A 25,126-nucleotide genomic window follows, 5' to 3' on the forward strand; every position below is an offset into this window, starting at 1 on the left:
AATGAGTGGAACAGGCTACAACGAGAGGTGGTGAGTTCTCTTTCCATGGAAGTCTTCAAACAGAGGCTGGACAGACATCTGTCTGGGTTGATTGCGTGAATCCTGCTTTGAGCAGGGGGTTGGACCAGATGACCCAGGAGGTCCCTTCCAACTCTACCATTCTATGATTCTATGAAATAGCTTACCCAAGACCAACAGTTACTTTTATTTTGCATTGCAATCACAGCTGTGACTGCAATGCACTCCTGTGGCCTCAATACTCTTCTGTTCGCATCCTGCGGGACACATAGTACTACGACCCCCAGGAAGAAGCTACATTGCGAAATGCGCGTCGGGGTATTCCTCCTTACGGCGATCCATAGCTGTGCTGGTAACCAACATGGTGCTGCTGCCTCTTTAATTTTGTTTCTTCTTTAGGAGTCCCCTAATATATCTGTATCTATATTCAGTCTAATTAATGCACTTGCACTTTATTAGGGCTTATTACCTTTACTTTACTAGACAAATATCACAACTAGTGCATTGCACAGTATTTATATATCTTATAATACGCATATTTCGGGGGCCATACATACGCACTTCAGTGGCTGATATATCTATATTTTATAGGCAGTTCTGTGTATATTCTGTGAAATTTTCCGGTTACATTCCAGAGCCTGCTGGTGCACCGTTGTTTTATACCTACTGTATTATCTGATTTTGATTTATATTTGATTGATACTCTCACTTATGCTATGGATTGCCTTGAGTTCACTCTGCCTTGTTTAAATTTCCTTTTTGCATAACTATGATGATTTCTATTTTTAATTTATTATGAATAAAATTTCTTAAATTTTACTTTTTGGGTTTGCACTTCCCTTCTTTTTTGGTTTATGTAATTTTGGAAGTATACCATATGAATTTATTGGTCTACCGTCTTTGGATATCCAATACAAGTATAATACAGCCACATGGGAGTATAATGCAGCCCCATAAGGATATAATGCAACTGTCCCATAGAGTACAATGCAGCCCCTGTATTAATATAACGCAGTCACATAGTCCAAAAAAATCACTGATTTAAAAAATAACTCACGGACCCCATAGAGGCCTCGTGGTCTGCAGCTTTAGCAGTACAAAACTGGCTAAGGGCCCCTGGGGCACTGGTCACCCAAGGAAGATGCCTAGTCTGCCTGCCGCTAACAATTACCCTGGACCCAATAGTTGAAAGTCACAGCAGAATTATGGAGTACGTTGGTTTGGTCAGTCAGATATTGCTTGAACGTCTTTAAAAACTTTTCTCTCCTTGTCAAAAATACCCCGTCATCAGGACCTGGGAGCTTGGCTGGTGTCTTCAAATAGGCCTATGATAGTGTAGCCCTGCCTCTGCAGTGTGTCACCCTGGCCTCTCCTTGGTTGAGAAAGAAAGCTTGCAACTTGCCTCTAGAGTCTGATGGGAATTTTTTCTACATATTTTTCACAATGGCCTTCTGATATAGCACATTTTAGAAGACCTCTCCACCTCAGAAAGAAGAGATGCAAAGTTCTCCTTGTAGCGTGGGTCTAGCAAGATGAAAAGCCAGGGTCACAAGAAAGGTAGCGGTATATAAAGTCAGCAATATGTGCCAAGCTTCATGCCACCAACACTTCCCTGTTTCCACCACGATGACATCTCTCTATCTCCTTCTCTTCCTCCTTCCTCTCTGTCTCCTCATTCCCAATTTCAGCCCATCCACATAGACGGTACCAAGGTTGCGTGGCTACTAGCCTCTGTTATACTATCCACCAGCTCCTGTTCTTGCTCATCCTCCTCCTTAGCTTCCACCTCCTTATTGTTACCCAATCCACATTGAGCAGATAAGATGAGGCTTTGCTCGCTACAATCTTTGTGTTATGTTTTCCTCCATCCGCACCTGGTCGGCTTGCAAAGCTTCATGTTTAATTGTGAGCAGCAACTGTTTTAGTAGTCATAGAAATAGAATGGTTCTGCTGACTATGGAACCATTGCCAGTCACTATCTTTACGGAGTCCAAAAATGTCGGCCATCCATGCCCACTCCTTAGTTGAAATGTCTGAAGGCTTACCAGAATACCGATAGGCGTGTTAGAGCTGGTACTCAACCACTAGCCTCTTCTGCTCACAAAACTTTGCAAGCATGTGCAGTGTGGAGTTCCTGCTCGTGGTGATATTGCACACCAGTCGGTGAGCTGGCACTTGCATGCGCTGCTGCAGCACTACCAGAGCAACAGCAGCTGTAGTCGACTTGCGGAAATGGGCATTAACATGCCGTACCTTGACCAGAAGCTCTGGCAAATCTGGGAATGTTTTCAGAAACCGTTGAACTATCAAGTTGAGCACATGTGCCAAGCATGGCACAGCCGCCACCAGGTTATACTCATTATCAAACATGACCATTCTTGGTTGGAGGTTCAGTGGCAAAAAACATAGATCTGTCTGGTTTGTATTCCTTTAAGTAACTCTGCCACTGAATGCAGTTTTTCTCCTAGACAAATTGGTTTCAGCAGAGCCTGTTGCCACTGCACTGAGGCAGTGCTGCAGAGCTTCCAGCTGATGTGGATGAAATGCTCTGAAATACCATATCAGAGATGGAGCAGGAGGGGGTGCAGGAACTGCTGTAGGAGGTGGGGGAAACCCTTATAGCAGTAGGTCCAGCAATCTTTGGTGTAGAGAGTACATGCTGACTTGCCAGGGTGTGACTCGGCCCCAGCCTCCACAATGTTCATTCAGCGTCGTCAGGGAAATGTAGCATCCCTTGCCACAAGCATCTCTCTACTTGTTGGTCGTTAAATTATCCTATCAAAAAAACTTGGAGAACTTTTTAATAAAATCAACAATTCGTTATTAAACACAATAATTAATAAAACACATAGATTGTAAGCAGTACATGATTAGACATTACATGATACCTTCAAGTAAGAAATATTAGATAGTTCTTTAAAAATACATGATTATTATAGTTCCTTATATGCCTTTTTGCTTGGTGACATCTCTTCGGAAGAAGCAAGAAAGCAAAACATGCGTTAGGGGGTTCGCTCACATGGTCCTTCAATTTGACTCAGTGGTATGTCACCCTAAGGGTTATATGCATCTTTTTGCTATGTGGATTGCCTTGCACCAATATAATGCTGTTTTATTGCACTTTGCACTTTAATTAACTTTTCTCTTTGTTTATACACTTTTGCAGTGATTATGAAATAGATTTAAAAGAGAAAAATATGGGTATTGGATGGTGCTTGGGATAATTTGCAAAAAGGCATATAAGGACCTATAGAAATGATTGCAGCCGGATATATGATTTAAATCACCAATAGGATGTAACTCTGTCTATCTCAGTAGAGGGCAGTGTAATAATAAAAGAATATGAAAAATCATCATATATATGTTATATATATATATATATATATATATATATATATATATATATATATATATAATTTCTGTATTGATTTTGTATGAATAAAACTGTGGAGATTTGTGACTGCAATTCTTGAGAAGGTTATGGTGAATATACTTCCACAGTCCAATATAATGAGGACGGTGTTTTTGTGAGAATAATCATATTTTTTAAAGAACTATCTAATATTTTTACCACTTCTTACTTGAAGGTATCATGTAATGTCTAATCATGTACTACTTACAATCTATGTGTTTTATTAATTATTGTGTTTAATAAAGAATTGTTGATTTTATTAAGAAGTTCTCCAAGTTTTTTTGATAGGATAATTTAATCATTGATTTAGGAAAATTAGTATTTTGTGCCAAAAACTATCAGATATATATTTGTTGGTCGTTAAATGGACAATGCTAGTAGGTGCATTGGTAAAGGCATGGATGATGTTCCTGGACAAGTGCTGGTGCAAGGCGAGGACTCCACGCTGGAAGAAAAAGTGGTGGCTGCTGCCTCTGTGTCTACCAGCCTAAATGGCAGAATTTCCATGGCAAGCAGCCTGGAAATGTGCCCATTTAGTATTTAGGCCTGTAGGTGGGAGCTGGGAATACATTTTTCATTCCAAGACCTGGCATAGGGAAAGTTGAACGTTGGGCTGGGACAAGGATTTGCCTGATGATGGTAGTCAGAATGTGCAAGGTAAGGGGAAGGGAATAAGTCATCTGTGCCAGTGTTTTGGACAGGGGATTGTCAAGCACCTAGCACAGGGGAACAGGCAGTGGTGTCGCCTGATGGCACCAATTGTGTACCCAGGTGTTCTGCCCCTGAGTCCGGTTCTTAGATGACATGTGCCTGATCATGCTGGTGGTAGTTATCATCTTGGAGTTCAGGCCCCTGTTGATCTTTGCATAGTACAGGTTGCAAATTGACATTTTGTTTGTTTCATAACTCCCTTGACAACCATCTCAGACTGGGGGACACCTAAGTCTTTCATGGAGAAATTCCGGACTGTCGGTGCTCTGCGGAACAGTTGCCCGTCTTCTCCCTCTGATAACCCCACTGATTCAACCTGTTTGTTTCGGTGCTGCTGCTCCCACTCTGCACTGCTGGCCTTGCTCTGCATGCCAGCTTCCCAGATTGGGTTGGTGACTTCATCATCCACCACCTTGTCTTCCACCAATGCACCCTGGTAATATATGAAATATATTACAGGGCCGAGTGGCCACCTCAATGCTACCATAAAGCGACAGGACACTCCGATAGATATGCATGAAAGTAGAAAAAGATGGATTCACAAGTCTGTCTTTAGAATGAATGCTAAATATTCTTTATTACTACATAAAACGTCAACATTTAACAAAATATCTTTCATAAGTAGAAATAGTAATGTTTAAATGACAGGTAGATTTGTAAAGGACTCAGGTGTAACAAGTCTGCAAGTCAACACTAATCATTAGAGTGAAAGGACAGGAGAATCATGTTCCAGAGAAATAGACCCAAATTAAAGATAAGCTAATATGCCTCCTTTAAGAGGCCATAAGTATGATGGCTAGCTCAGCAATGATCCTTACTAGTGATGCGCGTGCATGCTCACCAATACTCGGTACTCACCCAAGCATCTCACTGCTCGAGATGCTTGGAGCTTCCCGAGTAATGCCACAGCCATATCAACTAACAGTCCTTCTGAGGACTAATCCAGTTGCATAGATATCAGTGCTAGGCAGTGTATGTGGCAGACTGCAGAACATACAGTATATCAACAGAGTCCATTCCAGTTCTGTCTGCTGCTGCTGCTTTTACAAATATTTCTAGACATAGACCTAGGTATCAGGGGCCAGAAATAATTTTTCTTTGGATCTTAAACCTGATTATTTGCTTAAAAAGCAATCCAGAGAACACCATTTTTTAGCTCCATTTGCTTGTTGGCCCTGCAGAATAAAGCCAGATCCTCTCCGTATTATAGTGCTAAAAATTCATCTATTTAAAACTGGTTTGTCCGTCACACAGATCACATAGTGCGCTCAAAATTCTGCCATTTCTGGCCTCCATTTAAATTTTGCGGCAGGGTGTTAGTGAGATTATTGACACCAGTTTGCTGTTAAAAATAGTGACCTACACGCCAGCTATTTAAAACTGTGGTTTGTCCGTCACACGGATCACATATAAGTGTGCTCCAAATTCAGCCATTTGTAATGAACATGGAAAATTTTGTCTTCAATTTAAAATGGGCAAAGCGCATGGCAAGGGGCGGGGAACTGGACATGATGGTGATGGTGCATGCAGAGGCCGAGGCCATGGGCAAGCTGAAATTGTGCCACAGCAAGCTCCCACATCTTCTCACTTGACCTTCCTGCCCCAAATACTAGGGGATCGCAGCACAACACTATTGAACCCAGAGCAGTGTCAAAAGGTTGTTGGTTGGATAGCAGATAATGATTCCAGTAACTTTGCTGCAACCACCACTACTACCCTGTCTTCCACATGGGCAAGTCTGAGTAGCTGTGAGTCTGGACTGCATATTCCTCACCCAGATCCTCCTTCCTACCACCATGCCGAGTGCCTGGAGACAACGGTTCCCACGCTTGGACACTCCGAAGAGCTGTTCATTTTTCCATTTATTGATTCGGGCCTCTCTGTCATGATTCCCAATGGCAGGGAAGTAATAAATAACAGGACTAGCTCTAGGATGATGGAATCTAAGCTGACCGCGATGCTGAACCTAACGCACAACTAACAATAGCCGGGGAACATACCTGCGTTTTATCCCTAGATGTCGCGCACCAGCCGAAGATCTAGCTACCCCTAATAGAGGAAAACACAGACCTGGCTTGCCTCCAGGGAAACCCCAAAAGTGATAGCAGCCCCCAACATATAATGACAGTTAGTTGAGAGGAAAACACGTACGCAGTATGAATACAGGTTTAGCAAAGAGAGGCCCACTAACTAGATAGCAGAAAATACAAAAGAGGACTTCGCGGTCAACTCAAAACCCTACAAAATACCATCCTGAAATTACCTTAACTCCGATATCAACTCATGACACCGGAGTGGTCATTTCAGTTCTCTAGAGCTTCCAGCAGCAAGATTCAGATAAATGCACGCTGGACAAAACATACAAAAAATACAAAAGATCCAACTTAGCTGAATCAGCAGATTTAGGAGCAGGTAGCAAGCAACAGAGGAGCTCTGGTAACATTGATAGCCAGCACTAGAATGACTGAGAAGCCAGACTATATAGGAAACTCCCATTTCCTGATGGGAACAGGTGAACTGGAAATAAGGGACAGAAGTCAGCCAGTACCACCAGTAGCCACCAGAGGGAGCCCACAAACAGAATTCACAACACCTCTCCACAGGTCCACTTGAAGCAGGGCAAGAGAAGATTGCATGTAGCGATGCCCAAATATTTGAGCAGCCACGGTCACACGAAGGCAATGTGGGAAAGTGTCACAAGATGTGCATGATGGTGAGACACTGTTATGGTTCTCAATGGCAAGAGAACATAGCCCAGCATACATATGAACTAGCTCTTGGAAGGATGGAAACTTAAACTGACCATGAACTAAACCTGCCGCACAACTAACAGTAGCCGGGTAGCGTGCCTACGTTTTATCCCTAGACGCTCAGCGCCAGCCGGAGGACTAACTAATCCTGGCAGAGGAAAATACAGTCCTGGCTCACCTCTAGAGAAATTTCCCTGAAAGGCAGACAGAGGCCCCCACATATATTGGCGGTGATTTTAGATGAAAATGACAAACGTAGTATGAAAATAGGTTTAGCAAAATCGAGGTCCGCTTACTAGATAGCAGGAAGACAGAAAGGGCACTTTCATGGTCAGCTGAAAACCCTATCAAAATACCATCCTGAAATTACTTTAAGACTCTAGTATTAACTCATAACATCAGAGTGGCAATTTCAGATCACAAGAGCTTTCCAGACACAGAAAGGCTTCTGATTACAATGTTGACCGGCATGGAAGTGACAGAGGAGCAAGGTTAAATAGCGACTCCCACATCCTGATGGGAACAGGTGAACAGAGGGGATGATGCACACAAGTTCAATTCCACCAGTGGCCACCGGGGGAGCCCAAAATCCAATTTCACAACAGTACCCCCCCCTCAAGGAGGGGGCACCGAACCCTCACCAGAACCACCAGGGCGATCAGGATGAGCCCTATGAAAGGCACGGACCAGATCGAAGGCATGAACATCAGAGGCAGTCACCCAAGAATTATCCTCCTGACCGTATCCCTTCCATTTGACCAGATACTGGAGTTTCCGTCTGGAAACACGAGAGTCCAAGATTTTTTCCACAACGTACTCCAACTCGCCCTCAACCAACACCGGAGCAGGAGGCTCAACGGAAGGCACAACCGGTATCTCATACCTGCGCAATAATGACCGATGAAAAACATTATGAATAGAAAAAGATGCAGGGAGGTCCAAACGGAAGGACACAGGGTTAAGAATCTCCAATATCTTGTACGGGCCGATGAACCGAGGCTTAAACTTAGGAGAAGAAACCCTCATAGGGACAAAACGAGAAGACAACCACACCAAGTCCCCGACACAAAGCCGAGGACCAACCCGACGCCGGCGGTTGGCAAAAAGCTGAGTCTTCTCCTGGGACAACTTCAAATTGTCCACTACCTGCCCCCAAATCTGATGCAACCTCTCCACCACAGCATCCACTCCAGGACAATCCGAAGATTCCACCTGACCGGAGGAAAATCGAGGATGAAACCCCGAATTACAGAAAAAAGGAGACACCAAGGTGGCAGAGCTGGCCCGATTATTGAGGGCAAACTCCGCTAAAGGCAAAAAAGCAACCCAATCATCCTGATCTGCAGACACAAAACACCTCAAATATGTCTCCAAAGTCTGATTCGTCCGCTCGGTCTGGCCATTAGTCTGAGGATGGAAAGCAGACGAGAAAGACAAATCTATGCCCATCCTAGCACAGAATGCCCGCCAAAATCTAGACACGAATTGGGTTCCTCTGTCAGAAACGATATTCTCCGGAATACCATGCAAACGAACCACATTTTGAAAAAACAGAGGAACCAACTCGGAAGAAGAAGGCAACTTAGGCAGGGGAACCAAATGGACCATCTTAGAGAAATGGTCACACACCACCCAGATGACAGACATCTTCTGAGAAACAGGAAGATCCGAAATAAAATCCATCGAGATGTGCGTCCAAGGCCTCTTCGGGATAGGCAAGGGCAACAACAATCCACTAGCCCGAGAACAACAAGGCTTGGCCCGAGCACAAACGTCACAAGACTGCACAAAGCCTCGTACATCTCGTGACAGGGAAGGCCACCAGAAGGACCTTGCCACCAAATCCCTGGTACCAAAGATTCCAGGATGACCTGCCAACGCAGAAGAATGAACCTCAGAAATGACTTTACTGGTCCAATCATCAGGAACAAACAGTCTACCAGGTGGGCAACGATCAGGTCTATCCGCCTGAAACTCCTGCAAGGCCCGCCGCAGGTCTGGAGAAACGGCAGACAATATCACTCCATCCTTAAGGATACCTGTAGGTTCAGAATTACCAGGGGAGTCAGGCTCAAAACTCCTAGAAAGGGCATCCGCCTTAACATTCTTAGAACCCGGTAGGTATGACACCACAAAATTAAACCGAGAGAAAAACAACGACCAGCGCGCCTGTCTAGGATTCAGGCGTCTGGCGGACTCAAGATAAATTAAATTTTTGTGGTCGGTCAATACCACCACCTGATGTCTAGCCCCCTCAAGCCAATGACGCCACTCCTCAAAAGCCCACTTCATGGCCAAAAGCTCCCGATTCCCAATATCATAATTCCGCTCGGCGGGCGAAAATTTACGAGAAAAAAAAGCACAAGGTTTCATCACGGAGCAGTCGGAACTTCTCTGCGACAAAACCGCCCCAGCTCCGATTTCAGAAGCGTCGACCTCAACCTGAAAAGGAAGAGCAACATCAGGCTGACGCAACACAGGGGCGGAAGAAAAGCGGCGCTTAAGCTCCCGAAAGGCCTCCACAGCAGCAGGGGACCAATCAGCAACATCAGCACCCTTCTTAGTCAAATCAGTCAATGGTTTAACAACATCAGAAAAACCAGCAATAAATCGACGATAAAAGTTAGCAAAGCCCAAAAATTTCTGAAGACTCTTAAGAGAAGAGGGTTGCGTCCAATCACAAATAGCCTGATCCTTGACAGGATCCATCTCGATGGAAGAGGGGGAAAAATTATATCCCAAGAAGGAAATCTTTTGAACCCCAAAAACGCACTTAGAACCCTTCACACACAAGGAATTAGACCGCAAAACCTGAAAAACCCTCCTGACCTGCTGGACATGAGAGTCCCAGTCATCCGAAAAAATCAGAATATCATCCAGATACACAATCATAAATTTATCCAAATAATCACGGAAAATGTCATGCATAAAGGACTGAAAGACTGAAGGGGCATTTGAAAGGCCAAAAGGCATCACCAAATACTCAAAGTGGCCCTCGGGCGTATTAAATGCGGTTTTCCACTCATCCCCCTGCTTAATTCGCACCAAATTATACGCCCCACGGAGATCTATCTTAGAGAACCACTTGGCCCCTTTTATGCGAGCAAACAAATCAGTCAGCAGTGGCAACGGATATTGATATTTAACCGTGATTTTATTCAAAAGCCGATAATCAATACACGGCCTCAAAGAGCCATCTTTCTTAGACACAAAGAAAAAACCGGCTCCTAAGGGAGATGACGAAGGACGAATATGTCCCTTTTCCAAGGACTCCTTTATATATTCTCGCATAGCAGCATGTTCAGGCACAGACAGATTAAATAAACGACCCTTAGGGTATTTACTACCCGGAATCAAATCTATGGCACAATCGCACTCCCGGTGCGGAGGTAATGAACCAAGCTTAGGTTCTTCAAAAACGTCACGATAGTCAGACAAGAATTCAGGAATCTCAGAGGGAATAGATGATGAAATGGAAACCAAAGGTACGTCCCCATGCATCCCCTTACATCCCCAGCTTAACACAGACATAGCTTTCCAGTCGAGGACTGGGTTATGAGATTGCAGCCATGGCAATCCAAGCACCAACACATCATGTAGATTATACAGCACAAGAAAGCGAATAATCTCCTGATGATCCGGATTAATTCGCATAGTTACTTGTGTCCAGTATTGTGGTTTATTACTAGCCAATGGGGTGGAGTCAATCCCCTTCAGAGGTATAGGAGTTTCAAGAGGCTCTAAATCATACCCACAGCGTTTGGCAAAGGACCAATCCATAAGACTCAAAGCGGCGCCAGAGTCGACATAGGCGTCCGCGGTAATAGATGATAAAGAACAAATCAGGGTCACAGATAGAATAAACTTAGACTGAAAAGTGCCAATTGAAACTGACTTATCAAGCTTCTTAGTGCGCTTAGAGCATGCTGATATAACATGAGTTGAATCACCACAATAAAAGCACAACCCATTTTTTCGTCTAAAATTCTGCCGTTCGCTTCTGGACAGAATTCTATCACATTGCATATTCTCTGGCGTCTTCTCAGTAGACACCGCCAAATGGTGCACAGGTTTGCGCTCCCGCAGACGTCTATCGATCTGGATAGCCATTGTCATGGACTCATTCAGACCCGCAGGCACAGGGAACCCCACCATAACATCCTTAATGGCATCAGAGAGACCCTCTCTGAAATTCGCCGCCAGGGCGCACTCATTCCACTGAGTAAGCACAGACCATTTACGGAATTTTTGGCAGTATATTTCAACTTCATCTTGCCCCTGAGATAGGGACATCAAGGCTTTTTCCGCCTGAAGCTCTAAATGAGGTTCCTCATAAAGCAACCCCAAGGCCAGAAAAAACGCATCCACATTGAGCAACGCAGGATCCCCTGGAGCCAATGCAAAAGCCCAATCTTGAGGGTCGCCCCGGAGCAAGGAAATCACAATCCTGACCTGCTGTGCAGGATCTCCAGCAGAGCGAGATTTCAGGGACAAAAACAACTTGCAATTATTTTTGAAATTTTGAAAGCAAGATCTATTCCCCGAGAAAAATTCAGGCAAAGGAATTCTAGGTTCAGATATAGGAACATGAACAACAAAATCTTGTAAATTTTGAACTTTCGTGGTGAGATTATTCAAACCTGCAGCTAAACTCTGAATATCCATTTTAAACAGGTGAACACAGAGCCATTCCAGGATTAGAAGGAGAGAGAGAGGAAGGCTGCAATATAGGCAGACTTGCAAGTGATTCAATTGAAAGCACACTCAGAACTGAAGGAAAAAAAAAAAAAAAAAAAAAAATTTCAGCAGACTTCTTTTTTCTCTCCTTTCTCTGCCAATTAATTTAACCCTTTGTAGGCCGGTCAAACTGTTATGGTTCTCAATGGCAAGAGAACATAGCCCAGCATACATATGAACTAGCTCTTGGAAGGATGGAAACTTAAACTGACCATGAACTAAACCTGCCGCACAACTAACAGTAGCCGGGTAGCGTGCCTACGTTTTATCCCTAGACGCTCAGCGCCAGCCGGAGGACTAACTAATCCTGGCAGAGGAAAATACAGTCCTGGCTCACCTCTAGAGAAATTTCCCCGAAAGGCAGACAGAGGCCCCCACATATATTGGCGGTGATTTTAGATGAAAATGACAAATGTAGTATGAAAATAGGTTTAGCAAAATCGAGGTCCGCTTACTAGATAGCAGGAAGACAGAAAGGGCACTTTCATGGTCAGCTGAAAACCCTATCAAAATACCATCCTGAAATTACTTTAAGACTCTAGTATTAACTCATAACATCAGAGTGGCAATTTCAGATCACAAGAGCTTTCCAGACACAGAAAGGCTTCTGATTACAATGTTGACCGGCATGGAAGTGACAGAGGAGCAAGGTTAAATAGCGACTCCCACATCCTGATGGGAACAGGTGAACAGAGGGGATGATGCACACAAGTTCAATTCCACCAGTGGCCACCGGGGGAGCCCAAAATCCAATTTCACAACAGACACAATTGCCAGAAAGTCAGGAGGAGGACCAGGGTGCGGAAATGGAAGACAAGGTGGTGAATAATATAGTAACTGACCCAATCTGGCAGGAGGACATGCAGAGCCAGGACAGCAGCACACAGAGGGAGGGTGCCAAACCACCCCAACAGGCAGGAACAAGCAGTGTGGTGGCCACAGACAGAAGGCGGGCAACCATTCCCAGTAACAAAAACACAACGGACATTGCCAGTTCAACTGTTAGCTCTTCCCGAGTCTGGTTGCTTTTTAAAGAGTCTGCTAATAACCCCAAAAAGGCCATTTGCACCACCTGCAAGGCCATCATCAGCAGGGGTAGCAAAACTACCAGCCTGACCACCACCAGCATGATCAGGCACAAGTCAGCAAACACCCAACTTTGTGGTCCGAACCCCAGGCTCCAGGAACAGTGTGTGCGGGTGACACTACTGCTTCTTCCGCTGTTTGTGCGTGCTAGCCAATCCCATTTTTATTCTGCATGCAAAGATGCCTCCTGCCCTGCACCTGTTATTTCACACACTCAGCTAGCACCATCAGCAAGCACGTTCAAATCCTTGTCCCAGTGCAGCTTTTAGTTGTCCATACCCCAGTCCTTGGAAGGGAAGTGCAAATACGCAGCCAACACATCACAGGCCATAGTACTAAATTCCCACATTTCATAACTGCTTGTGCTCAAAATGTTGCCTTTTAGGCTTCTGGAGATGGAAGCTTTCTGCTACCTGATGGCAGTGGCAGTCCCTCAGTGCTATGTCCCCAGCCACCACTTAATCTCCCGGCGTGCCATCCTCGCATTACACAAACACGTGTCCCACAACATTAGCCGTGCCCTCAACAATGCAGTTACTGGGAAAGTCCACCTAACCATGGACATATGGACAAGTGCTTGTGGGCAATGATGATACATCTCAATGATGGCACACTGGGTTAACCTAGAGGAAGCCAGGACCCAGTTGGACCTTGGGATGGTACACATCCTTGCCCTACATCAATATGGGTTGCCCCTACAGTGTACAGCTCCTGAACCTCCACCTCCTCCTCTTCACCCTCCATCTCTGAAATGACCATATCAGTCACAAGCTGGAAGAACTGCAGCACTGCCTCAGCCAAGCAGCAACAGGCTGTGCTGAAGCTAATATGCTTAGGTGACAAACCGCACAATGCGGAAGAGTTGTGGACACGTCTGAAAGAGCAGGCAGATCTGTGGCTGACACCGCTGAACCTACAGCCAGGCATGGTTGTATGTGACAATGTCCGGAACCTGGTGGCAGCGCTGAGTTGAGGCGAGCTCACACATGTACCATGCCAGGCCAATGTGCTTAACCTCATGGTTCAGCGGTTTCTCTAAACCTACCCAGAGCTGCCAGATCTGCTTGTCAAAGTACACCGCCTGTGTGTCCATTTTAGAAAGTCAGCTACAGCTTCCACCACCCAGCAGATGACGTTTATTCTGGGAAGGCTGTTTATTCCATTTCTTGACATCTTTTGGCAGAGTAATATCTTGGAAGGTTGCTATTTGCATTTAACTGGTACATTTAAATTGATGCATTTACCCTTTTCCCCTTCTCCATTATACTCTTGGAATAGTATTTGATGGTATGCTGTTTACATATATGCTGGAACATGGGTCTCTGGCTAACACACGGAAAAGGGTATGGGCTGTAGCTTTATTATAAGCTAATGTGTACTGTAGTAATGTCACATGTGTGACTTTTTAAAGTTTTTAAAGAGTTTTTTGTGTGGATTTGTAACTAATAATTTTTGTATTTTTGTTATTTTGTGTAGGGATTCTTCCTGTATGGCCTACCTCTTTTTCTCAGTGACACAGTGGAATTCCACTCTTTACGTGTTGCAGCAACGAGCTCTGATGCAGTAAGTTATGTCGCATAGCCTGTGCCAATGCAGTACGGAGGTGGCACATATCACGTTACAGAGTGGGCACAGATTAACGACCTCTGCACCCTTCTGCACAGTTTTGAGATGGCTACTAAGATGGTTAGCGCTGACGATGTCGTCATAAGCATCACTATTCCGGTCATTCATATCCTTGAGCAGACTTTGAATAGGCTGTGGAAGGAGATGGTGGTCCCAGTAGAAAAGTAGGAAACAGAGGAGGCTGCGGAAGGGATAACATTGTCTCGAAGTTCAAGACTGTCATCACACAGGCAGGTGCCAAGGGAGGGTGGAGTACTCGATCGAGGGGGTCTGGTGAAGATAAGAGGCAAACTGTTATCGAAGGTGCAGGATCCGAGGAACAAATGGAAGAGGAAGAGGTGATGGGCGAGCAACTGTTGGATGAAGAGGATAATCCATCCCTCTCTGTTGTTGGGGTTGGTGGGAGGGAACAGAGGAATCAAATTTCATTGTTACCCAACCACCAAAATAGTATGGGCTCGGACCTCATGGTAGAGCCTGACATATGAGTGCTTCTTGCTGCATTATCTGCAACATGATCCCCATATAGTAATGATTAGGAATAATTCTGACTACTGGGTTTCCACTTTATTAGACTCATGTTATAAAACCAAATTTTCCCCGACGATTCCCGTCCTAGAATAGGACTTGAGAATGCTGGAATATTGAAACATGCTTTTATACAACCTTAAGAGAGCTTTTCCCCAAAGAGCAGTGAAGCACACAGTTCGCATCGTAGCTGTAGACTTCCAGCTCTGGCCTGTCAATTCGTCAATGCCAAAACATTAGCAGCAGCAGTGAAGGAAGTGGAAGAAGCAATTTCTGTGAGTTCTTTGACACTTTTTTAGACCAACTCGTGCACAAGCACAACAGAGTCCAAGTCTTACACGTGGTAAACAAATGGAGAGGATGGTGCAGGAGTATCCAGAACTAAATATCAATACCATCAGGGAGGGTTTGGACCCTTTCACATTTTGATCTTACAAAATGGAGGAGTGGCATGAGCTCACCTCACATGCCTTGGAGGTTTTATCCTGCCCGACAGCCAGTATTCTCTCAGAATGTGTCTTCAGCGTTGCTGGTGGTGTCCTGCAGGATAAGTGCATGCATTTGTCCCCTGAAGTGTTTACCGTCTAACTTTCATTAAGAGGAACAAGTAATGGATCTCTAAGGACTTTTGCAGCACAATTACAGACTGTACAGACTAGGTGATATTGTATTTTTCAGTATGATACATTAATGTCACGTAACTGCACTCTGTGATATCTTTAGTGTTGCTTCTCTGGCTGCTGCAGCTGCTGATGTTAACTCAAATTTGTGAAAATGTAAACAGTCACGGTTGGTCTACATCTGCTGTGTTAGCTGTAGTGGAAGACATGTCTGTCCCAATTATACTATTTCTATTCTCGTGAAAGTTATTCCACTTTAATGGTGTCAGGCCCAAGTTAGGCATCTATCGGCCCCTATTCTACTATTTCTGCTGTGGTGAAATTGATGCCACTTTTGTGCTGTATGCCAATACTTTTTGGACATGTGAACACTCCTGGTTGAGTGTTCATCTGCTGGATTGGGTGTAGAGAAAGACCTGTTGATTCCTATTAGACTATTTCTACTGTGGTGAAATTGAAGCCACTTCTGTGGTGTAAGGCCCTCATTGATATCCAAAGTACCATCCCGTCCATGTGGGCTGGGCCCGTATGACCATGGAAGGGATAGTACGTTGAAGCTGATCGGCCGCGCACACGGATGGTGTGCGGCCGATCGGGGCCGGGTGTCAGCTGATTCTCACAGCTGACACCCGGCACTAATTGCCGGGAGCGGTCATGCACCGCTCCTGGCATGTTAACCCCCGGGACACTGACATCAAACAGGATCACAGCATTCCATGGCATAGAGAAGCATCGCACAGGGAGGGGGCTCCCAGCGTGCTTCCCTGAAACCCTTAGAACAACGCGACGTGATCACATTGTTCCAAGGGTCTCCTCCCTCAAGGCCCCTGGATCCAAGATGGCCACAGGGTCCTTTTGGGTCCTGCAGGGAGCTGGCTTCTCAGTGCCTGCTGAGAGCAGGGACCTGAAAAGCCTCCTTCAATGCCTGTCAGATCGCTGATCTGACAAAATGCTGTGCAAACTGTCAGATCAGTGATCTGACTTTATACAGTGATGTCCCACCCTGGGACAATGTAAAAAAGTAAAAAAAAAATTATACTGTGTAAAAATATATTTTTTTAAATTCCCAAATAAAGAAAAAAATAAATAAATATTGTTGCAATAAATACATTTATTTATGCAAATAAAGAAAACAATAAAAGTACAAATATTTAGTATTGCCACTTCCATAACGACTCAACCTAAACAACTGACCCACTAGTTAACCCCTTCAGTGAACACCATAAAAAATAAATAAAAAACAAGGCAAAAAACAATGCTTTATCATCATACCGCCGAACAAAAAGTGGAATAACACGCGATCAAAAAGATGGATATAAATAAACATGGTACCCCTGAAAATGTCATGTCGCAAAAAATGAGCAGCCATACAGCATCATCAGCAAAAAAAAATTAAAAGTTATAGCTCTCAGAATAAAGCGATGCAAAAACAATTATTTTTTATATAAAATAGTTCTTATTGTATAAAAGCACCAAGCATAAAAAATGATATAAATGAGGAATCGCTGTCATCGTACTGCCCCAAAGAATAAAACTGCCTTATCAATTTTACGACACGTGGATTGGTATAAATACCCCACCTAAAAGAAATTCATGAATTTTTGTTCATTCTGCCTCACAAAAAATCGGAATAAAAAGCGATAAAAACCTCATGAGCCTGAAAATGGTACCAATTAAAACGACAGCTCGTCCCGCAAAAAACAAGACCTCATATGACTCTGTGGGCCAAAATAGGTCTCAAAATGTGGTGATGCAAAAACTATTTTTTGCAAGAAAAAGCGTCTTTTAGCGTGTGACATCTGCCAAACATAAAATTCCAATATAAAAACCGCTATAAATGGTAAATTAAACCACCCTTTATCACCCCCAAAAATGTGTTTATCTCCATTTTCCCATTAGGGTTAGGGCTAAAGTTAGGGGTCGAGTTCCCGCCTCTGCACAGGGGGAATCTCAGGCCATCTCTGCTGCGGTCTCCCATGCTTCTCCTGCCGCAGTGGAGCCTGCTCAGCGGAGACATCGGTCTCAGCGTCTCGCTCAGTCTGACTCTGTACAAATAGTTACTGCTGCCTTTCATGCTTCTGCCACTGAAGTCAGTGCTGGGCAGTGGCGAGCAGACACTTCTGGGACTAAGTCCTACTTTTCTCGTTCTGAGCATGCCCAGAGTAAGATCTCTCAGTGGAGATCGAGGGTCACATGATCAGATACTGCAGCTAAGGCCATTGGTCCTTCAGGAAGGTCCTGTAGGTGCTCACGCTCTGTGGCAGCCTTTCATTGGTCCTTCTAGGAAGGTCCTGTACGTGCTGCAACTATTTAAGGCTCGCTTGGCCGCACGGCCATGCGCTAGTATTGTTCTTTGTTATGTGCTTAGCACCAGTGTGGTCACGTCAGAGTGTGTTCAGAAATGTGAAAAAAGCCCCTAGAATGCTGGCACCTCCGGCGAGGAGTTTGTGTTTGTATGTATTCAGGGACCTGGCTGAAATAAGGCCCTAGAATGCTGGCACCTCCGGTGAGGAGTTTTGTGTGCATACGTGACCACTGATGGCTCTCTGTTTGGGCAGTTAGCCTGTGCCTCTGTGAAGTCTAACAGGGCACAGTGCTTTGCTTTCACGGCTACTCGGTGAATTAACTGCCATATAGTGCCGCCGTTTGCTAGCAGCAGGTACTCCTGCACGGTGGACCCCGGGCTGCGAACACACAAATGTCAATAAAAACATCTCTATTTACTCGGTGCATTCTGCTAGCCCTAACAGGGTTGGGACTAAAGTTAGGTTTAGGGTAGGGGCTGAAGTTAGGGTTAGGGTTGGGGCTAAAGTTAGGGTTAGGGTTTAGATTAGAGTTAGGGTTGGGATAACGTTTACGGTTCGGATTAAGGTAAGGGTTGGGATTAGGGTTAGTGGTGTGTCAGGGTTAAAGATGTGGATAGGGTTATGGTTAGGGTTGGGATTATGGTTTGGTGTGTGTTGTGGGGTTAGGCATGTGCTGGGCTTAGAGTTGTGGCTAGGGGTGTGATTAGGGTTAGGGGTGTGTTTGGGTTAAAGGTGTTGTTAGGGTTATGGTTAGGTTTGGGATTAGGGTTAGGGGTGTGGTGGGGTTAGGGTTGGAGTTAGAATTGGGAAGTTTCCACTCTTTAGGCACATCAGGGGCTCTCCAAACGTGACATGGCATCCGATCTCAATTCCAGCCAATTCTGTGTTGAAAAAGTCAAACAGTGCTCCTTCCCTTCCAAGCTCTGCCATGCACCCAAAAAGTGGTTTTCCCCCACATATGGGGTATCAACGTACTCAGGATAAATTGGACAACAACTTTTGTGGTCCAATGTCTCCTGTTACCCTTGTGAAAGTAAAAATTTGGGGGCTAAAAAATCATTTTGTGGGGAAAAAATAATTTTTTATTTTCACGGCTCTGCCTTATAAACTTAAGTGAAACACTTGGGGGCTTAAAGTTCTCACAACACATCTAGATAAGTTCGATGGCGGGTCTAGTTTCCAAAATGATATCACTTGTGGGGCGTTTCTACTGTTTAGGCACATCAGTGGCTCTGCAAACGCAACATGACACCCGCAGACCTTTCCATCAAAGTCTGCATTCCAAAATGTCACTACTTCCCTTCCAAGCTCTGCCGTGCGCCCAAACAGTAGTTTTCTCCCACATATGGAGTATCACCGTACTCAGGACAAATTGCACAACTTTTGGAATCCAATTTCCCTGTTAACCTTGTGAAAATACAAAACTGGGGCTATAAATTCATTTTTGCAGAAAAAAAATGATCTTTTTATTCTCACGGCATTGCTATAAACTTTAGTGAAACACTTTGGGGTTCAAATTTCTCATAACACATCTAGATAAGTTCCTTGGGGGGTCTAGTTTCCAATATGGGGTCACCTGTGGGGGGTTTCAACTGTTTAGGTACATCAGGGGCTCGGCAAACGCAACTTGATGCCCGCAGACAATTCCATCACAGGCTGCTTTCCAAAACAGCGCTCCTTCCCTTCCGAGCTCTTCCGTGTGCCCAAACAATGGTTCCCCCCACATATGGGGGATCAGCATACTCAGGACAAATTGCTCAACAACTTTTGGGATCCAATTTCCCTGGATACCCTTGGGAAAATAAACAATTGCGAGCTAAAGATCATTTTTGTGTAAAAAAAAATATTTTTTTTATTTTCATGGCTCTACATTATATACTTCTGTGAAACAATTGGAGGCTCAAAGTGCTCACCACACATCTAGATACATTCCTTTGGTGGTCTAATTTCCAAAATGGGGTCATTTGTTGGGGTTTCCACTGTTTAGGCACATCAGGGGCTCTCCAAACGCGACATGGTGTCTGAACTCAATTCTAGCCAATTATGCGTTGAAAAAGTCAAACGGTGCTCCTTCCCTTCAGAGCTCTGCCAGGCGCCCAAACAGTGGTTCCCCCCACATATGGGGCATCATCATACTCAAATAAATGTGAAATACTCAAAGAATCCCGAAGTGTCTGTCAGCCATATCCTCCTTCCTCACCTCTCGCTTCCTAAAACTCAATGTAGACAAAGCCGAATTCATCATTTTTCCCCCACCTCACGTATCCCCCCTACCCAATCTATCTATTATGGTGAACGGCATCACGCTCTCTTCCGCTCCTGAAATCCGCTGCCTTGGAGTAACTCTTGACTCTGCCCCATCCTTCAAACCTCACGTCCAAGCTCTTGCCACCTCCTGTCGCCTCCAACTCAAAAATATTGCCAGAATCCATTCCTTCCTCAGTCCACAATCTACCAAAACTCTTGTGCATGCTCTCATCATCTCCCACCTCGATTACTGCAACACCCTCCTCTGTGGCCTCCCCGCTAACTCTCTTGCACCACTCCAGTCTGTCCTCAACTCTGCTGCCCGCCTAATCCACCTCTCTCCTCGCTACTCCCCTGCTTCTCCCCTCTGCAAATCCCTCCACTGGCTCCCAATCCCCCAACGAATCCAGTTCAAACTACTAACACTGATCTACAAAGCCATCCACAACCTGTCCCCTCCCTATATCTCTGAACTAATCTCCCACTATCTTCCCTCAGGTAATCTTCGTTCATCCCAAGACCTCCTACTCTCCTCCACACTTATTCGTTCCTCACACAATCGCCTCCAAGATTTCTCCCGAATATCCCCCATCCTCTGGAATTCCATGCCTCAACACGTCCGATTAACCACCACCCTCGGATCCTTCAGATGGAACCTGAAAACCCATCTCTTCAGGAAAGCCTACAGCCTACAATAACCGAGCCGCCGCCTCACCACCACCAGAGCCGCCGCCGCCGCCTCACCACTACCTTCTGTCTCTTCCACACTATCCCATAGAATGTAAGTCCGCAAGGACAGGGTCCTTCCCCTCTGTACCAGTGTGTCACTGTAAACCTGTTTACTGTAAATGATATCTATAACTCTGTATGTAACCCCTTTCTCATGTACAGCACCATGGAATTAATGGTGCTATATAAATAAATAATAATAATAATAATAATGTTACCACTATCATGAAGTACATGGGGCAAACAGGAAAAGAAATCCAGCTTCCAAAAATATCAAAATTTATTGAGGATAAAATCCAAAGTCCAATGACATGGTTCACAGGAGAATGTGTAGCAGCAAGCTACGCGTTTCGAACAACAAGTTCTTTTTCAAAGCTTTGAAAAAGAACTTGTTGTTCGAAACGCGTAGCTTGCTGCTACACATTCTCCTGTGAACCATGTCATTGGACTTTGGATTTTATCCTCAATAAATTTTGATATTTTTGGAAGCTGGATTTCTTTTCCTGTTTGCCCCATTGTTGTACGTGATGACTGCACGATATCTGGGCTTCCCCACAACAAATGCCTAATGGGTGAGCTGGTTTTTCACTATTTTTCTTTTATCATGAAGTACAATATGTCTTGAGGAAAAAAAAGTCAGAATCACCAGGATCCGTTGAAGCGTTCCAGAGTTATATCCTCATAAAGGGACAGTAGTCAGTATTGTAAAAATTGGCCTGGTCATTAACATGCAAACCACCCTTGGGGGTAAAGGGGTTAAATGTGCACATACCTTGTAGGGTGTTCACCTGTTGGATTGGGTGTAGTGAAAGACCTGTTGGTCCCTAGTAGACTATTTCTACAGTGGTGAAATTGATGCCACTTTGGTGGTGTATGCCAATAGTTTTGAAACTGTGACTACTCCTTGTTGAATGTCCATCTGCTGATTTTGGTGTAGTGAAAGACCTGTCGGTCCCTATTCTACAATTTCTACTGTGGTGAAATTGATGCCACTTTGGTGGTGCTGACAATAATTTTTGGAAATGTGAACACTCCTGGTTAGGTCTCTTCCATGCGTGTTGCCTCCTGTAGCAGTAGGCCTCTGAGAACATCAGGACTCCACTTCCTTGCACTTAACTACCTGTGTTACTATCCTTAAATTTTTCTGACAATAGTAGTCTAGAAAATTGATATTTGTGTCACCTGAGTGTGGCTCAGCATGAAAGCAGGTAGAGGTGTTGCATGTGTTATCAGGGCTCCCAGCAAAGTGGCCCTACACTGATCCCTCACCCACCTCGTCTGACTGTGACATTAACTGGAAAGCTGTAAATGCTGCCCCAGACCCCGATACCTTATGCCTGGCTGATGACTGCAGTTCCATACTACAATTTGTACTGTGGATGAATTGAGGCCACTTTTCTAGTGTCTGTCCCTCATGTGATATGTTTTGGCAGCATTTGGGGCCGTTCTAAGGTGTTGTGCATGTGCTTGTTTTTGCTTCCCATTGACTATAATGGTGTTCGGTTATGTTTGGCGAATATTCAACAAATTAATCGTCGAGTATTGCAAGTTCGGCGAACATAATCCGAATCGAATATTGAAATATTCACTCATCTCTAATTGTTAGAATAAGCCAAATAACCAGAGAGCTTCCCAGCCTGATAATATCAGCTCACAGTTGTGTGTTTTACCTTTGCTGGCCATAACCCCACATGATTTTTAAAAATCATTTATTTATTAGAACCAGACCAAAAGCTGCTAAGTAAACGCATTTACAAAGTATGTGCTTTTTTTTTTTTTACTGTGGATTAACTGCATCTAATGCAAGGTGGTGTGGAGGAGGCATTTTTTTTTTCTTTTTAAGTTTGACTTATATGCAAGACATTGTACAGAAAAAAATTGTCCTAAAATTTTTCCTGTAAAATTCATTTTATCTTTGGTTTTGTATGTGTTATTGTTAGGCCTTTATAGTGGAGTAACAACATTGTTCCTAGCAGCGACCTGTAAGTCAGGGATGCGTCCAGGTGTCTTCTCCGTGCTGCTTCCATTCCATTTGAGCAGTTATCACTAGTGATGAGCAAATATATTCGTTACTCGAGATCTCTCCAGCATGCTCGGGTGTCCTGCGAGTATTTTTTAGTGCTCGGAGATTTAGTTTTCATTGCCTTACCTGAATGATTTACATCTGTTAGCCAGCATAAGTAAATGTGGGGGTTGCCTGGTTGCTAGGGAATCCCCACATGAAATCAAACTGGCTAGTAGCTGTAAATCATCCAGCTGCAGAGAAAAAAACTAAATCTCTGAGCACTAAAAAATACTCGGAGGACCCCTGAGCGTGCTCGGGAAATCTTGAGTAACGAGTATATTTGCCCATCACTAGTTACCACCCATTCCAGAGTTTTCCCTGCCCCCCAGGCCTGTCCTTTGGAACTTCTGAAAAAATGCTTGAGTTTCCCAGTGACATCCATAATTGTTGTTGCTCATGTCGTGGCCATCCATGCATCCGACCTGCTTGATTCGAGTAACGAGCACTGGAGCATTTTAGTGCTTAATCATCAATATTAGTGATGAGCGAATATACTCGTGACTCGAGATTTCCCTAGCACGCTCGTGTGTCCTCCGAGTATTTGAAAGTACTCTGAGATTTAGTTTTCCTCGCCTCAGCTGAATGATTTACAGCTACTAGCCTGCTTGATTACATGTGGGGGTTCCCTAGCAACCAGACAACCCCCACATGTACTTATGCTGGCTAACAGATGTAAATCATTCAGCTGTGGCGATGAAAACTAAATCTCCGAGCACTAAAAAATACTCAGAGGACACCCGAGCATGCTCGAGAAATCTCGAGTAACGAGTATATTTGCTCTTCACTAATCACTATTGATGACCAATATTTTGTTTCTGATTTTGTTATGATTCCTATGAATAAAATATATTTACCTGGGTGAAACCATAAATATTTAAATGTTCTATTATCTCTAATGACGTCTTCGATGACTGATCGCCAACTACACCCACCAGTTTGCCATTACTGAGACAAGAATAGTTGGGGACTATGTCTCCTGGACCAGATAAGATCTGTAGTACATTCTCTATGGCTTTATTTTTATTGTTGCAGGAATCAGTCACATGGTATCCAAGAGTCACATTGGGTAAAATATATGGATTCTTGTTAATTTCATCTATGGCAAACATAAAGGCCAGAACATACTTATAGAAGGACGGTACAGGACTGTAATTGGATAACAAAGAGAATGCAAACATTACTTAAGACTAGATTGAGATAGAATAATAAATAAAAAATAAAGCATTCTTTAAAATACTTGATAGCACTTACTTTCCTTGATTCTCTGTATGCATATTCCTATTTTTACTTTTGAGAAAATCCATATTTTACAAGTTTGTACTTTATATGTATATATATTTATATATATATATATATATATATATATATATATATATATATATATATATATATATATATATATATATATATATATATATATATATATATAATAAATATAAATATATATATATATATACTAGATGGTGGCCCGATTCTAACGCATCGGGTATTCTAGAATATGCATGTCCACGTAGTATATTGCACAGCCCACGTAGTATATTGCCCAGCCACGTAGTATATTGCCCAGTCACGTAGTATATTGCCCAGTCACGTAGTATATTGCCCAGCCACGTAGTATATTGCCCAGCCACATAGTATATTGCCCAGTCACGTAGTATATTGCCCAGTCACGTGGTATATTGCCCAGTGATGTAGTATATTGCCCAGCCATGTAGTATATTGCCCAGCCACGTAGCATATTGCCCAGCTACGTAGTATATTGCCCAGCCACGTAGTATATTGCCCAGCCACGTAGCATATTGCCCAGCTACGTAGTATATTGCCCAGCCACATAGTATATTGCCCAGCCACGTAGTATATTGCCCAGTCACGTAGTATATTGCCCAGCCATGTATGTCACAGGTTAAAAAATAAAAAAAAAACATATACTCACCTTCCGAGGGCCCCTTGTTGTTCTGTCGCATGTGTGCGGTGCAGGCGGCAGCTTCCGGTCCCAGGGTGTGATGACGTTTCGGTCACATGACCATGACATCAGGGCAGGTCCTTCTCGCATACCATACTTGCCACCGGAACCTGCCGCTTGCATGGAGCAGTCACCGGAGCGTCACGAGGAGCGGGAAAGGCGGCGGAAGGTGAGTTTGTAATGATTTTTTATTTTTTTAAATTATCTTTAACATTAGATGTTTTTACTATTGACGCTGCGTAGGCAGCATCAATAGTAAAAATTTGGTCACACAGGGTTAATAGCAGCGGTAACGGAGTGAATTACCCGCGGCATAACGCGGTCCGTT

General features: G+C 44.0%; 1 protein-coding gene across 1 annotated transcript in view; it reads right to left on the reverse strand.

Annotated features, from left to right (window-relative positions):
- Window positions 1-24,109, reverse strand: part of LOC143800600 (vomeronasal type-2 receptor 26-like) — a 54,376-nt gene extending 30,267 nt beyond the window's left edge. The window contains exons 1-2 of the mRNA XM_077281198.1: window positions 24,087-24,109; window positions 23,690-23,981 (exon numbers count right to left, since the gene is read on the reverse strand). Coding sequence (XP_077137313.1) covers window positions 23,690-23,981; window positions 24,087-24,109 — 315 coding nt within the window. The remainder of the gene's footprint in view (window positions 1-23,689; window positions 23,982-24,086) is intronic.
- Window positions 24,110-25,126: the final 1,017 nt, after the last annotated feature.

The sequence above is a fragment of the Ranitomeya variabilis genome, chromosome 1 (assembly GCF_051348905.1).
Source record: "Ranitomeya variabilis isolate aRanVar5 chromosome 1, aRanVar5.hap1, whole genome shotgun sequence".
In the NCBI taxonomy this organism is placed as follows: Eukaryota; Metazoa; Chordata; class Amphibia; order Anura; family Dendrobatidae; genus Ranitomeya; species Ranitomeya variabilis.